We start from the raw sequence: 16482 nt of genomic DNA, 5'->3' as shown, positions 1-16482 counted from the left end.
TAGTCCTCACGAGTTTGAGAAGTTACACACGCGCCCTACTCTTGTACTCCATCAGACTATCAGAGTGTCAGTTATTATGACGTTGACACTTGGATATAATGACGAAATTCTCCTTTTCCCATGAATATGAAAATAAATCTAGAATACAGATTATTATTTTAAAATTTTAATTGACACTCGTGGCACTAATAAACACCCTTGATGATTAATCAATATATTCATCGAACATTTCCTAAATTTTTTTTTTTTTTTTTTTTTTTGTTGTTTTATTGTAATCTTAATTAAATTATGTAACAAGATTATAATTAAGGAATAATGATGTTTCAAGTAAAAAAATATCTAACAATAATAATATATACAAATAAAATATTACATGTACAATACTATAATTGTGAAATTAATATGCATTTCAACAAGTATAATATAAACTTATCTAACAAATAATTTAAAGTTGAAATTATGTAACACAAATAATTCTCACAAGAGTAACACTAGTCTTACAAAGAGGCATACAAAGAGATAATCTTTACCCTAAAATTATGATGTCTTTCTCTCTCTCTCTTTTTCCATTCTTTAAGGGTGAGATTATCTCTTTGTATGCCTCTTTGTAAGACTAGTGTTACTCTTCTCACAAAATAAAGCATAAACAGAAAAATAATACCAAAAAATTATAAATAAGAAAAAGTTTTGATCAATTAAAATCAACGACAAAAATCTTATATTATGTAAACAATAAAACTTAATAATAATATAACAGAATAAATTTTTAATATAAACAGAATAAAATTTAAGGAAAAAATTTGTTTATATATAAATTATTACACATTACTAAGTTTGGATATTGATTTGGGTTTAAGTATGCCATAACAAGTAATTTGGATTGGATTGTCCAATCTATTGGGTTGGGTATGGTAAGTGTAACCCAAACGAGTTAAAACCTACTATAGAACAGGAACCAATATTCCCATATGGCCATCCTAGCAAAACTTCGATCTGAATTTTTATTTTCCTTTCTTATATTTTAGAGTGGAGGGTATAATACAAAAAAAATCTTTATTAAAAGAAAAAAAACTAAAAATACTTAATTTAATAATTTTGATTCAAAAATGGTTATGAACTCTATATTAAGAATATTTCTTCAATAATAAATTTTAATAATATAAATTAGTATAATATTACATATTCAAACAACATGTTTAATTATGTTTAGATGATTTAAAATATAGATAAATGAAACAAATTAGGGTAACGATATGTCAAACGAATAACACTAGATTTACAAATATTTATACAAATCTATAAATTATGTACAAAGTGAATAAATGAATGTGTGTATGAAATTATATATATATATATATATATATAATAAATGGTCATTAATTATAGATGAATAAGTGTCAAAAATTATTAGTGACTTAGTGTCAATTTGTATACATTAATTTGTTATGTAGCACTATTCTATATCAAAATATAGGGTTGTTAATCATTTGTACGAAAAGTTTATATAATTAATCTGTATATGTAGCTTACTTATTAAAATAATAAAATCACTCCAACAATAAAGAGAAACCCAAAATGAAACTAATCATGTACCATGACATTTTATGTAATAAATTGATTTTTTTTTTTTTTTTTTATCAGGTGTCGAGTCAACTTACGCGTATCTCGACTAATACCCAGGACCTTAAGTTAAAAACCAAATAAACACTCCAGTGGTCACTCTTATTAACAATCAGGAATAATAAATTGAATTTCCATATCCAAATTTTTTTTTTAGTTTGATTTGTTTTTTTTTTTTAAGTGAATTTGACATTGATTTTAAAAATATTTTAATATATTAAATTATACGAAACACAAATTTTATCATTTTTTAAAATATTATTGTTAATCCAAAATTTTGCATTAGAAGGAACTCCCACTTTTGCCCTCTTTATCACAAGCAACATCAACCTGAAAACACAAAACAACATCATCAAAAGTTTATAGTAATTCAAGTCAAGTACTCCATCACAATGGTAAATGAGAGTGTTTAGTCTAATAAGTGGGTGTTTAGAATGTATGGATTCTTATGAGTGTGAGTAGGAGTGAGCATGGGTAAAGGGTAGAACTAGAACTGACTCTAATAGGGTCCGGTTCTGGTTTTGGAAAATTGGAATCGAGAATTCTTGGTTCCGGCTTTGGTTCCAATAGTGCTGGAACTGAGAACCGAAACGGGAACCAAGACTAAATTCTAATTTTTGTAAACTATTAGGGTGTATTTGTAATTTTTTGGGGTATATTTGTCATATTTCAAAAATTAGGGCAATAATTAAAATTTACCCGGGTACCCAGAATCGAAATCTATGTTCCAGATTCTAGTTTTAAGTTTCTAGGAACCGGAATCAGTCGGTTTCGGTTCCAATTCTAAATCTTAGGAACTGGTCGTTTTCAGTTTCAATATCTTCAAAAAGTGTAGAGTACCCGAAACCGATCACCCCTAAGTGTGAGTTTCTAAAATTAAAATCCATCCATTGAAAACGACATCATTTTATCTTCAATTGGAGTGCTCGAGAGGCAAAATTGTTCTTAAGAGTAATGCTACACATACAACTTTTTCTCATAAATTTTGTCTCACAACTTCGATGTGGCAACTTGCAATTGGTCAACCGCAATTTATTAAATGAGACCTAGGTGGGATCCATCACGAGCTGACTAATTGCGAGCTGTCACGTTAGGATTATAAGAGGAAGTTTGTGAGAACATGTTGTGGGTGTAACATTTTCCCTATTCTTAATGGTTTATATGACTTAGACAATATATTTGACATCTAGCCATAACAAAGCCAACAAGATAAATTTTAGATTGAAACCATTCACCAATAACCCATCTTAATAAAAAATACTATATAATTAAAATATAAAACAACAATCTTAGATAATATAATAGCTAAAAGTAAAAAAATAAAACGCTTATTTTCCATTTGTATTTCAACCTAAAAATTATATTACAAATATTTAGATATTAAACTATAACTTAAAATTTTGAATTAATATTATTTTTCAAAATTATTTGTAAGTTATAAGTCAAAAGATTCATATTTTAAAAATATTTTTCTGATAAATTTGTTTAAATAATGAAAGATACTATTAAACATCCCACCAATTATCTTATTAGACTTTATTTATTTATTTTTCTAATTGCATCATTAAAATTATTAAAAAAGACAAGATATAATTTTATGTTATGGAAAAAAATAGAAATACCACCTTTTCCTCTATCTCAAGCGACTGACACGTGTACAAAAATAAAAGATAGAGTGGGCTGTGGGCGTATCAAGCTATCAGCATCAAAAGCTTGACCAACCAAAACTGCCTAACAACCAGTACTAGTGTTTAATCCTTCTTTCTTCTAAAGCTCAACTTTACTACAATTACAATCACACCCTCATCACTAAAACCCTAATCACTACGTTTCCCTCTCTCGCCTTTCCGGTACGATTCTTCTAACTCTCCCTATTTTACTTTCTTAATTTTGTGTTTTCACGGATTGCAACAATTTCTTCAATATCAAACTACTCGCATATATGAGCATGCTTTTGCCGTTTAAATGTATGGGATACTTTTTTTTTTTTTTTTTTTAAAATTTAATTATGAATATTAGTTGTGTAGTTGATCTGGCAAGAGTTGAAATATAATTCTGTATAAGAAATTGAAAATTTTATTTTAAGTTGCAGGATGAATGATTTTAGTGTAGAAATAGAACAAGAATTTTCTTCTTTTTTGTTTTAGAAACTATATACAGTAGATAAAACACATGGCGCTTTTAAAATTTCAGGACATCTGCACTAATTATTGACTATTTGTATATATATGGATTTCTTTTTTCCTATTAATACTTTTCCGATATAATACCAGATGATTTTCTCTCTGTTTCCACGTTGGAAAACAGAACTAAATTTTATTTTTTAAATTGAATGATGAGCGAACCCAATTTGTGTTTCCAAAATTTTGTTTTTTCAATATATGGAAATATTTTTCTCTGTCATTTTGGGATTTGAAAAATAGAAAATAGTTTTAAAAGAGGTACCAAATGCACCGTAAATTTCATGGGAGCTCAAAAAGCAGAATCTTATATTTTTGTTTAAACATTTTTGAATTGTAGTCTATGCAACATGTATCATGTGAAGAAATTTTCAACTGCAAGCTTAGTGCCTCATAAACCTCAAGGTGTTGAACAACTTGAAAATGCAGTAAAAGTTTCAGAGTCTGGTGGCGGGTCTGGGAGGCAGCGGTTGCGGTGGACTTCTGATCTTCATGACCGTTTTGTGGATGCTATTATGCAACTTGGTGGACCAGATAGTGAGTATTTCTATTTAGAACTGTGATAATCTAGCTCTTTATTTTTTTCTCTCCCATTTATTTGTTTCTTCAATTATTATAATAGGTGGCACATGAGAAGCATAAATATGACTCAAGTAAATTAAATTCATATGCTAATTATGATAATAAGTTGTGATGTTAATTATGATTAATAACGTATTATGTAGAATTTGGTATCTGGCCCATGATAATTTTAATGATATGTTCTTTAGCCCTTGATTTCAATAACTAACACTATTGTACTACACTCATTGCACTGCTCCTTTTGCTGCTTCAGGCTACTGTCTCTTCTCTGTGAAATTTGCTAAGAATTGTTTTATTTATTGATTTTTAATGTGAATATTGGGTCAAATGACTGCTTAATGCATGTATAAAGCTCTGTCAGATTGTTAATACTTTGTTTTTCTATTTGTTTATTTCCAATTAAAACTCAACATTGGCAATGTGGTTGTATATTTGGGTTGTTTTGGTTTTTATTTTTTATTCAAGAACTCAAATTATTTTGTGAAATTCGTCGCAGTTTGTTAAAAGTTTAGATCTAAATTATCACGTTTGACTTGGACTAGATTCTTAGCTTCAACCTTAATATACTTTCTGCTGTTAGGAATTTTTATGGAAATTTCAAATGTATAAAGAGTCTGTGTCCATCAGTATCCAACTGAAGGATAGATGTCTTATTTGGATCAGAAGTATTTTTTCTTCTTAATCTGGAAGAGGCTGTCTAAAATTATAAGGTCCTTGAAAAAAATTCAATTTTGTAGAATTGATGCTGTTTATGTGGCCCACATTTGATGACAAAGGTTCTTGGAAGCTATTATTGTTTTTGATGAATCAACACTTTACCTTATTATGTAAAATGTTTGCATAACAATCTTTTCCTATGTATTTAGGGGCAACACCTAAAGGAGTTTTAAAAGTGATGGGTGTACCTGGACTGACCATTTATCATGTGAAGAGCCATTTACAGGTGCAATCATCTGGCTGCCACTAGATATCTGTGTACACAGACATACAAATATTGATGTTGATGTATCTGATTTCTGAAAGCGATTGCAATTTGTCTTCGTTTTTTTGATAGAAGTATCGTCTTGCAAAGTACCTGCCAGAATCTTCTGCTAACGGTAAAGTGTCCCTTTTTCTTCTTACTTATTTTATTATTTCACTAGCTTTTTTTTTTTTTTTTTCTTTTGTTCTTTTGACATTCAAGTTTGTAATTCTGAAGTTGGAGAGACTTCTTTATATTGTAGATTCAGACGAGAATAAAGTCTCTGGAGAGAGCTTGTCTGGCCTGGATACCAATTCCCCGTGCGTAGCTTTGTTTTCTTCTGTAACCGTCGTATCTTCTTACATTCATTGGCCTATGGCTCTCACTTATCATTTCATTTCTAAGATACAGTTTAGAAGATATGACACTTTAAGTGTAACATTTAGTTAAACCATTGTTTTCTCAGGGGAGTGCAAATTAATGAAGCATTGACAATACAAATGGAGCTTCAGAAACGTCTTCATGAGCAGCTTGAGGTTTGATTTCATGCTGTTTTCTTAATGGGATTGGGTAACAATGTCAGAATTATTGAATTAAATAACACAATAATACTAAATGTACAAACAAATCTTATAGAGATTTATGTACTGATGTGACACATTCAAAATGAATGGAAGAATGAATGCAAAAAGTCAAACTCATCATATTCACTTTTACATTCATTTTGTGTCACATCAGTTTCTACACAAATTTTTGTAAAATTTGTTTGTTCATGTAGCATTACTTTTAAATAACATAAACAGGGTTAAGGTCTCTCCTTATGGCACTGGAAGAGGATGTAAAATATACAGATTGGATTATCTTCAGGACGTTTTGCTTGCTTCATGTAAAACAAAACAGTAATAAATTTAGTTTTACTTGTTCTAGGTGCAAAAACAGTTACAAATGAGAATTGAAGCTCAGGGGAAATACTTAGAGAAGATTATTGAGGAGCAGCAGAAAGTCGGAGATGCAGTAAAAGCGTCTGACGCTGTAACATCAGCTGACGATAAGGGAAAACCATCTGAGTTAGAAACTCCTCCTGATGCGCCTGCAGAGTCCTTTTCTTCCTGAAAGAAATGGATGATAAGTGCCTGGTGTCACAAAGTTTATTGAAAGCACCATTCAGGTGGTGAGATTAAAATTGGTATGGTTCTGATGCTAGATCCATTGTGTTGCTTAATATAAGATTCTTCCGTGTGTGTGTGTGTTATTTTTATGTTTGTGTCACTGTTGTTGAAATGCTTGACTTTGTGTATATTGTGAGCTTTTAATCCATTGTAATCATTAATAAAAGTACACATGTAGGTTGTTTTTCTGTTTCTGGTGTAGCAGGCAAGAAAGATTCCCTTTGTAATTCTGTTTAATTATTCAGACCACATTCGGAATGTTCACCACATTTCTTCACAAAGGTTGTTGGACTTCATATGTGAATTCTCTTTTTTCTGCTCACAGTCTTCCTGTCTTCTAGTTTTAATCAATTTGTTTCAAAATAAGGTTCAAGTTCTAGTCTCCATCGCGGGTCTTTGGTGAGATGGTATATCTACGTCCCAAAGGTTGGGTGCAATCAATGTTCCTGCTGGGTATGGGGTCAACCCCTCTTCATACCCATTTTTGTCACAAACAATAATAATAATAGTGAGATCTACTTGAATATTCAGTATAGTTGGTTCACCGATTGTTATGAATCCAAATATTTTTAATTCTTTTTTTTTCTTTTCAAAATGTAATAGTGAAACTAATATTCAAGAAATAATTTATATCGAAAAAATATAAATATTTGCGTTTGCCGGGAGTCGAACCCGGGTCTATTGCTTGGAAGGCAATAATCCTAACCGTTGGACTACAAACGCTCGTGTGGTCTTCTTGAAGTCTAGAACCACTAGTAGTAATGTTCAATTAACAGTAGGACTACAATCGCTTACAAGGTATTTAACATTTAATTACATATTTACTTCATTATGTATTATATTGAATTTTTATTACTGGTTATTTATTAAACCCCTGGAGAAAATTAACAACCCTCAATATTTGAAAAGCATCGGATGCCCCTACCGTCAGTTAAATTTTAGTTTCCTAGCATTATTATTAAATAAAAAGGTCTGTTTTACCGTTTGAACTTTGAATCCTTTACTAAATTCTTTTTCCTATTAACTTATTTGTGAAAGTCTATTTTAACCTTTACATCATTTCATTTCACTATTTTATCATTTCCACCATTTTTTTTAACTTCCATTTTATACTAAACTTTTATTTTATTATGGCTATGCCATTTTAAAAAGTAGTTAATTTTTTTTAATAATAATTTAATTAGAATTACCCTTATTTATCTCATGGGAAATTTTTTAAAAATTCATAAAATTAGTTTATTTTTCTTTTTAATAACAATTTGAATTGAGCAACGGCTAGTTTAGGGTTAATGTAGTTTTAAGTTTAATCAATTTTTGCACAACTTTGAATATAATTAGTTTCAGAAATAATTGTTAATGTGTTTGGTAAATACTACTTCAATAATTGTTGCGATTTTCAAAATCTATGATTATGTGTTTGGTAAATTAGTTTTTGAAATTAATGTTGCATGTATAATGACCAAAAATGACATTTCATTTCTTAAGATATAATTGGCTGTGTTTGGTAGAGTATTGAGAGTATTATTTTTGAAAAAGTTAAGTTGAGTTGTTATTAGGAGAATAAGACTTGAATTTGAAAAGGTGTTTGGTAAATTTTTGGAAAACAATTTCTGAAAATATTTAGATTATTTTTTAATCCCCTAAATTTGTTAATTTAGCTAAACACCCCTACAATAAAAGTTTTAAAATTAACAAAAACACCTCCACCCCCCGTTAAATGCCAACAGCCGATCACCACCACTGAATAGTGGTCGAAAGTCTTCGAAATGGTGTACGACTGACTGGATCTAGCCGGTAGTGCACCAATCTGGCCTTTTCCTACCAGATTCGCCATGGATCTAGCTGTTGACAATGACCATATCTTGGCCGTCGTTAACAATCAGATCTTTGGCCCTAGATCTGATCAAAAAAGGCCAGATTACCGCACACCGGCCACATCCAGTCAGTCATGCACCATTCTGGTAGATTCCAACCACCTTTTGACGGTGGTGGCCGACTGCGGGGAATATGTCGGTAAGTGGGGGTGATTTTGTCAATTTATAAACTTTTATTATTGGAGGTGTTTAGTTAAATTAACAAACCTAGAGAGTTGAAAAAATCTAAATATTTTGAGTTGAATAGAACTGAATTGAATTTTGAGAATATTAAAACAAATATGTGTTTTGGATAAGATAATATTCATAATAGTGAAACAAACACAAGCTAATAATTCTAAATTTTGTGTTTTGATAAGTGTTTAATAAACATTTAAATTGTGCTAAAATTTATAATAAATAATTAATAATTGAAAATTGAAAATTGAAAATTTCGAAATATTGGACTAGTTGGCGTCAATTAACTATCGAGTAAACATCGTTGACCGGTGGTCAATGGTTGTGTGTGAGGGCACAACTAGTACCATCGAGACCGGAGAATCCCAATCTATAGGAATCTAGTAGAAGCACCAGATTTTGTATTGTTTTTTGCTGCAGAAGGTGACGAAAGCTTTGGACACCTCATGTGGCCAGATGAGAGGTCGAAATCCGATGATTCAACCAAATTCCTATAGATTGACAATTTTTGGTTTTGTCTGAACCAATGGTGGCATCAACATGCCACCTTTGGTCGACTTTGACCACTAGTCAACCACTGTTGATAGGCCGTTACCAGTTTATTGTATTTTTTATTTTTTATAAATTAGTAATTTTAATAATTTATTTAAATAAAAAAATGTTTATCTAAGTTAAGTTTGTAATTTAAAGAATTATGTGCAAGTATATTTGTTGTTTTACAATGTAAAATCAGTTTTAGAAATTTTAAAAGCTACCCGTCTTAGCTTTTAGAATATTTTTATAAAATTGATTATTTTATAATCAGTTTGAAACTTAATATATTTTAAAAGAAGCTGTTGATGCCCACTTTTGTCAAGGCAACCCGTAAAGGCTAAAAGCGATTTCAACACCATCTCACACTCCAACAAGATATATTGGACTCATATCCTTAACCCTTTTCGGTAGACCCTGAGCCCAAGCAATTTCGTGGGGTATTTTATTAGGACCAACGTACTTCTTTGACGACCCACTTGGAGGGATTCTAATTGGGTACCTCAGTTGCGAGAAAATTAATGAAAAGCCCAAATCCAAACTGTTTTCAAAAATAATTTTTCTAAAATTAAAAAAAAAAAAATTCTAAAATAGCATATTGTGTGCAATTACATCATTATCCATGCATTTAGCATGCAATTACATATTTCTTTTCCAGTTTTCACTAAAAGCCTAAAATTACAAAAATACCTCTATTTTGACAACTTGCTGACTTTTCAATACAAAGTGGTTTTTGCTAATTTTATATTTTCTAAAATCCTAGAAAAATAAAAAAGCTCTGGAGTTGTATTATATTTTATAAAAATGTTTCTCTGTTAAAAACTTACTGTTTTAGCCTTTCAAGTCCTATCTTTATTTTAATTATTTTCAAAGGATCTTTTTACTATTTTTGAAAAAAAATAATTTTCATACTGGTTTAAAGGTATAAATTCGTTATGATTATTTTTATTTTCTTAAAAGTTGCTAAAAATGCCCTTTTAAAGCCTTTAGTTGGGTAAAATTGTAATTGTAATTTTCTTCTTTTATTTAAATATTTTGTTAAAACCAATATACAATAGAATCTCTCTATAGTGATACTCCATATAGGAATAACCACCATGTAATCGTAAAAAATTTTGGTCCCAACTTGGGTTAGTTATAAATAAAAGTAAATTTCACATTGTAATAAATTATAGTTTTTCTAGATCCTGTCTTAAGGAACTTGTCTGTATATAGTAATAATTGTATGTATATTATAAAAAAAAATATGTTATGTTACATTAAATGTTTAAGATCAAATAAAATATTTATCTAAAGTTGTTTGAGATAATGATTTATTTATGCTTTAGAGTTGTTACCATATCTTTTATCTTGCAGGTACGTAATAAGTTGCCAACACGGACACCTTCTTGTTGAAGCCAAAATATTTTTAACTGCATGTTTGGAGCTTCTTGGCATGCAACTTTTGATATTTCCGTACTATATTCATCCTTAGGATTGTCTCCTTCCTCTTTTTATTTAATCCTAGTAATGATTTTTTCTTCAGTTAAAATATACACGACTTGTTATTTATTTCGATGATTAAGAAAGATATTAATATTCATTTGATTAGTGTAATGAAGTTGTCGTATTGATTACTCAATTTTGTAACGACTCTTTGATATTCATTTCCATATTATCCTAATGCTACTAAATCAATGAATTGAAATCCTAATACTACTAAAACATGAATTATAAAATAAGAAATCAAAACAATAAGTTTTTAGGCAAAACAATAATTCTTGTAACTACACATCTATTAAATTATAACATTCTCATAGTAATAAATTTAGTTAGTTCCAACATTATGACTATAGAGAAGTTTTACTATACAATGTTTATCTTATGATTTTAAAAGATTTACTAATTTATTTTGATGAAAATCCCCTTTTTTTATTTAATTCTATTTTATTGAATATGATTTATCTCATAAAAACTCTTTATTTATATATAATTACCTATTTGATTTTATGTTTTATTAAGGTGAGATAATTATTTAAGTATTAATATCTAAAAATTCATTTTATTAATTAATTTATATATGTAGATAACTATCCGTTTATATTATTTTGTTATTTTATTTTATTATTTTTATATAATAAAAATCCCTTATCTTTTATGATTAATATCCTCTATATTCTAAAATATGTTTTAATTCTTTTCCGGATGAACCTAGACTTTCCTAGGAGTTGCATTCATTCTTATATTGTGATTTATCAAATAGTTTTATTCTTCGTTGATTATTATTAGTATTATGGTTGCATTAATCCATTAACATGCATTATCGTATTTCAGTAGTATAGAAGAGATCATTCACGTGAAGTGAGGGATAAGACACACATAAAACACAAGAACAACCCAAAAATGCCAGACGCCAAACCACACATTGTCGCTATTAATGTGGGAGCTTGAATTTCTTGGTTGATCGGATTCGCAACTCACCACCAGAATCGCCACAAACAAGCTCCGTTAATCCCACAAAATTTCAATCCTGTTTAGAGAAAGAAATCGTAAACTTCTGAGTGCCATAGCCATATTTTCGCATCCTATATAAACAGAAAAAACATCTCCTAAGATCTTCATGCAAACCATATGGTCATACATAACCGCTGGACAATCACTTGCGTTCAAGTTCCAGCCATTACGAGTTCTCTCTAGAACGAGTTTCATCAAGACATGATAGTTTTCCTTTTCCTTTTCTTTGTTTTAAATTCATTAGAACTACTTAGGAATCATTCACTTAACATATTATAATTTAGGTTTATATTTTGAATCACAACTTCAGCTCCTATTCTTTTTCTATGATTATTGAGGCACTTGTTCATATATTACCTCAGTTCACAAACTTCGAGTTGCAAATAAGATACAGTGAAAATTTTAACTTAAACCTTACATTTTAATACTTGAAGATCCATTTTAATATCGGCAACCACAGAACATACTCATAAAGATAATTATACTAAACAAGTAATAAATTATAGTATAGAAGTTTACCTAAGCTAGTAGTGCTAATATCATGATGAAAAAGCTCAGTGGAACCTTAATGTAAAAAAATTGAAAGTATGGTGGATGGAAGTAGTGCAAGATAAATACGAGGATTAAAGAGAGATTGTTTTCTTCTTTGAAGGAATTCAAACACTAATGTAGGGGTGAGTATGGATAGCGAGTAGAACTGGAACCAGAACCTATCAAGAACCGACACTGTGCGAGTAGGTTCCAATAGTAGGTTCCAGTTCTATTTTATTGGAACCAACTTTGTGCCGGTCTGGTTCCAGTTCCTACAGGTTTCGGAACCAGAACCTGGGAAAAGAACTTGAAGTGAGTAGTCGGCTTGGAACCTGTTTGTGTTTTGATTTTGATTGAGAAATTTTATGTGAATTGTGATAAATTGATTGAACTCAAGTGTTGCCTAGAGATTAGAGGATTTATAAGTCACATTGGATACAAATGATGAGTAATCAAAAGTTGAAAACTACTAAATGTAGGTTTTCTTAATTTGTTAGGAGTGTATTTGTAAACTTTTAAGGTATTTTTGTCATTTTTTAACTAATAGGGGTAATTAATTTTTTATAGGGTACCGGAGTAAGGAACCGGAATTTGCATTTTAGGTTCCAATTTCTTTTTTTGGGAACCTGCACTGTGCGGTTCCAGTTTCGGTTCTCCCAAAAAATGCAGGGTATCCGGAACCGTTCACCCCTACACTAACGTAAAAGAATAAATTAAGTGGCCTAAACCTAAAATAAAAATGTTTATTTGACTGATTATGAAATTTAACTTAAATGAATGATTGAATTCTTACCATGATTTCAATATCGTCGTACCTATTTATAACCCTTTTTTTTAAAGGAACCATGTACCTAAGGGCATTTCCAATGGGATACCAAATTAGTATAAAACACCAAAATGGTATCTAAATGTTGCTCCAATCCAACTCTAAAAGTCACACTAAATTGGTGTAACACTATTCATCCACACAAAAACACCAAATAATTTTTTCACTTTTCAATATAGTGACGTTTATATCCTTATTTTTGTTATTTAATTTTTTAAAATTTATATTTACGTTAATTTGATTATTATTTATATTAATATTTATAATAGTTATATAGTTCAAAAAATGATAAAAAATTAAAAACAAAACTTCATTACAATGCAAATATTAAACTTCAATAACTCTAAATAAATTAAATGTATGTTAAATTTAAATGTAAATGTTTACTTAATTTAATAAATGCTTAATTTACATAAATTAGTATAATATTCTAAGTTATTATTAGTAGTTAATTAATAAAATATATTATTCATAATATTTAATTAATATATATATATAAAAATAATTAGTGAAATAAATTAATTGTTGAGAATTAATAAAAAGAAAAATAAAGACAATATTCTAAATAATATTTTATTTGGTGTAATATTTAGTGCAATGGGTTGGAGAAGTAATAGTAAAATACCGTGAAAGTTGCACAAATTTAATGTTTGTGGTTGGAGACAGATGATAGATTACACAATATACTTTAGAAATAATCAAAAACCACCCTTTTCAAAACTATCAAATTTATATGATAAAATGAATTTTAATCCATTAGTTGATTTATAAAATTAGATGCTTAAAACGTTGGCGTTTGATTTTTAGATAACAATTTTGTATCATTTAGAAGATTGGACAATTCCGTTTTCAAAGGGTTTTTAAATATTTTCCTAAAACCGTAGTGGCGTTTAGTATTGCCTCTTCTCTTCAAGGGCCGAGGATAAAAGACCTTCAATCAATTGCAAGGGATTCTGGTGTCAAGTGTCAACTTCAAAATCATCTGGACTTAAATGTATTTTATTGTATCTCGAAGTTGAATATACCATAATAATGAGTGACAATTAAAAATCAAGTATTATAATTTATTATTGAATTTTTTTTAATAATGATGTAATAAATAATAATACCTACACAAAAAAGAAAAAAAAAACCCCAAAGTAGTTTGGTGGACCCTAATATAAATTCTTCTAAAATTGTTTAGCTTTTTTTTCTTTATTAATTATATTTTCTAGTTTCAACAAAGATGAATAACTTTAATGTTTATTTAAAAAAATTTTAACCCTCCCAAAAATTATTTTCTGATTCTGTTGCGGATAATATAAAAATAAAACTCTATGAATTTCAAAATTTTGAAACCATTAATTACAATATAATATTTCCAATAATTATATGGGTTGGCTAATTTATATAATTTTTATTTAAATTATCATATAATTAGAAAATTACAAGGAGCCACCCCTGAAGCTTAGCTAAGAAGAGATAACGTTAAGCACTGTAGTGTTCATTAATAATTAACAATTAAAATGAGGCTTAATTAAACGTCTTGTTACATCACTATCAAGAGGATATTCATAAATTCTTTAATTAAATCAATTCAATAATGCTAAATTCATAATTTAATTTTATAATTTTTTTTTATAATTTTTGATGCGACAGTTTTTAATTAGATAACCGAACCCATAATAAACAGTAAAACTTATTTCTAACTGGTCATTTATAAACTGCCAATAAAAGACGGTGAGAGAAGATTGTTCGATTTTATCGTCGCAGCATCACTCAAACAATTTTCATTCGATGATTAATTTCACGTCGCAACGTGGCAGAACGGAGTTTTCTGCACAAAGCATGTCCTTGGCTATGGGATTTGGTAGGGAGCACAAGGCGGGCATATAAACGTTTGATGTTAGAATGCATGAACATAAAGCCACCTAGCTCGGCTGTGACTCACCACCGACGTCACTTTATAATTATATCCGCCGTCCTTTCCTTTCCTCTCTGGCATTATAAGTTTATATCTCTCTCCTCCATTTTCAGCCTCTTCAGTTCAGACTGTTCAGTCACTTCATTTCCTCTCCCTTGAGCTCTCTGCTGGTAAAACCTCTCTTTCTTGAGAAAAAAGAATGCTTTTTTCGCTTGTAATATGCAAAATTTTTAACCTGCATTTTGCTCTCTTCTCTTCACTGTTTTTTTCTTCTGTAAAGGTTTCATTTTGTTGAACAAAGTTCTGAAATTTCTCTCGGTAAAGCTGGTTTTGTTTCTTTTGCGTTTACTTGCGTTTTAAGCTTTTTAGCCTTTTTATATGTTCTTCTTTGTTCTAGTTGGTTCAAATTTCCGCACTAGAAGAAGCTCTTTTTGGCATTTTCAAAGGTTTTTTTTTTTTTTTTTTTTTGGGTTTCATGAGTCATCGGGGGGGGGGGGGGGGGGGCAGTTCTGAAAGGCTGAGTCTTTTGCATTCTGTATAGACTGTACATTAGATTACTAATATGCTTTTGCATTTTTCTGAAATGGCGGCTTTCCTTTTTTACTTTCTCTATGCTCATATTACAAGTTACAGCCCTTTTAAGAAATTTTGTTTCTTTTTAAAAAAATCTCTATTCAAAACCTACCAAAAATAGAAAAAAAGGCAGCACCTTCGGTGTGTTATTTCTTACAGTAATACTATAATCTTACAAGAACTCTTAGGAGTGAAGTGTTAACAAATGAATGAAAGAGCTTTGTATGTAGATATTTTTAAGATTTTTTTTTTTAGCATTACTCTATTTATTATTTGTCATGAAGATCATTTTAAGATTTCTTTCTCGCATTACTCTATTTCTTATTTGTCACGCAGATATTTTTAAGATTTTTTTTTTCTAGCATTACTCTATTTCTCATTTGTCACCGAAGGATGCGCATAGGATCCTAACCGTTTATTTGTTATAAGTTAATATTAATCAATGGTTTGCCACATCATTCACTGGATTCGGAATGTAATTTTCAGTAACCCTATCATTTTCATTTTCCTTTTCCTAATCATGGTCTTGTCAAAACCTCTTCTCTAGAAATCAGAAAATCAGCGTATTTTGTTACTTTCTGTTGCTCTCTTTTTTTTTTTTGGTTCTTTGTCTGTTTTCTGAATTACTTGCAATAAAGACAAAATTTCTTCAGCCAGATTTGTATTTTTTATCTGTGATGGTGGTCCCATGATAATTGATGGAGTTGGCCAAAATATTGGAATGTTCTTTTTACAAATCCTTATTTATAAACATGCTAGGTCAGTTTCTGTTTAATTGCTATGTTTATATTGAATTCATTTTCAAGTATTCTTCACAACCTGAAGTAATTTTGATAACCTGAGGTGACACTCTTCTAAGTTTTAGATACACAAATGGTTTGTGTGACACACTTTTAAATTTTAGAAACACCCTAAATTTTGGGAATTTTGAGAACAACTATAATTTCTCCGCTAGAAAATTAAGGAATAACAGTAAAACATACATCCATTGTCTATGAACTACCAATTATAGTGCAGACAATGCTTTACTAATTATTCCAGGAAGTTATCTCTGTCTGTATC

At 29.6% G+C, this 16482-nt stretch overlaps 1 protein-coding gene and 1 non-coding gene across 6 annotated transcripts; one reads left to right on the top strand and one right to left on the bottom strand.

Moving 5' to 3' along the window:
• The first annotated feature begins 3331 nt into the window (after positions 1 to 3331).
• On the top strand, positions 3332 to 6700 carry LOC116129266 (myb family transcription factor PHL7-like). Of its 5 annotated transcripts, none has more exons than XM_031415015.1 (7): positions 3332 to 3470; positions 4230 to 4337; positions 5249 to 5325; positions 5437 to 5479; positions 5606 to 5663; positions 5810 to 5879; positions 6271 to 6700. In XM_031415015.1, exons 2-7 carry the CDS (start codon positions 4316 to 4318, stop codon positions 6454 to 6456), a joined length of 456 nt encoding a protein of 151 aa, XP_031270875.1. In that variant the 5' UTR covers positions 3332 to 3470; positions 4230 to 4315; the 3' UTR covers positions 6457 to 6700. The 5 variants fall into 5 exon arrangements, with proteins under 5 accessions (XP_031270875.1, XP_031270874.1, XP_031270872.1 ...); XM_031415014.1 differs by having other exon boundaries at positions 4141 to 4337; positions 5440 to 5479; positions 5612 to 5663; XM_031415012.1 differs by having other exon boundaries at positions 4141 to 4337; positions 5440 to 5479.
• A 463-nt stretch (positions 6701 to 7163) lies between these two features.
• Positions 7164 to 7235, bottom strand: TRNAG-UCC. Its single transcript has one exon. It is a non-coding gene; the product is annotated as a tRNA-Gly (tRNA).
• Between the last annotated feature and the right edge of the window lie 9247 nt (positions 7236 to 16482).

The sequence above is a fragment of the Pistacia vera genome, unplaced genomic scaffold (genome assembly GCF_008641045.1).
Source record: "Pistacia vera cultivar Batoury unplaced genomic scaffold, PisVer_v2 Contig21, whole genome shotgun sequence".
Lineage (NCBI taxonomy): Eukaryota > Viridiplantae > Streptophyta > Magnoliopsida > Sapindales > Anacardiaceae > Pistacia > Pistacia vera.
The sequence above is the reverse complement of the archived record's forward strand: the minus strand, read 5'-3'. Positions and strand labels throughout refer to the sequence as shown.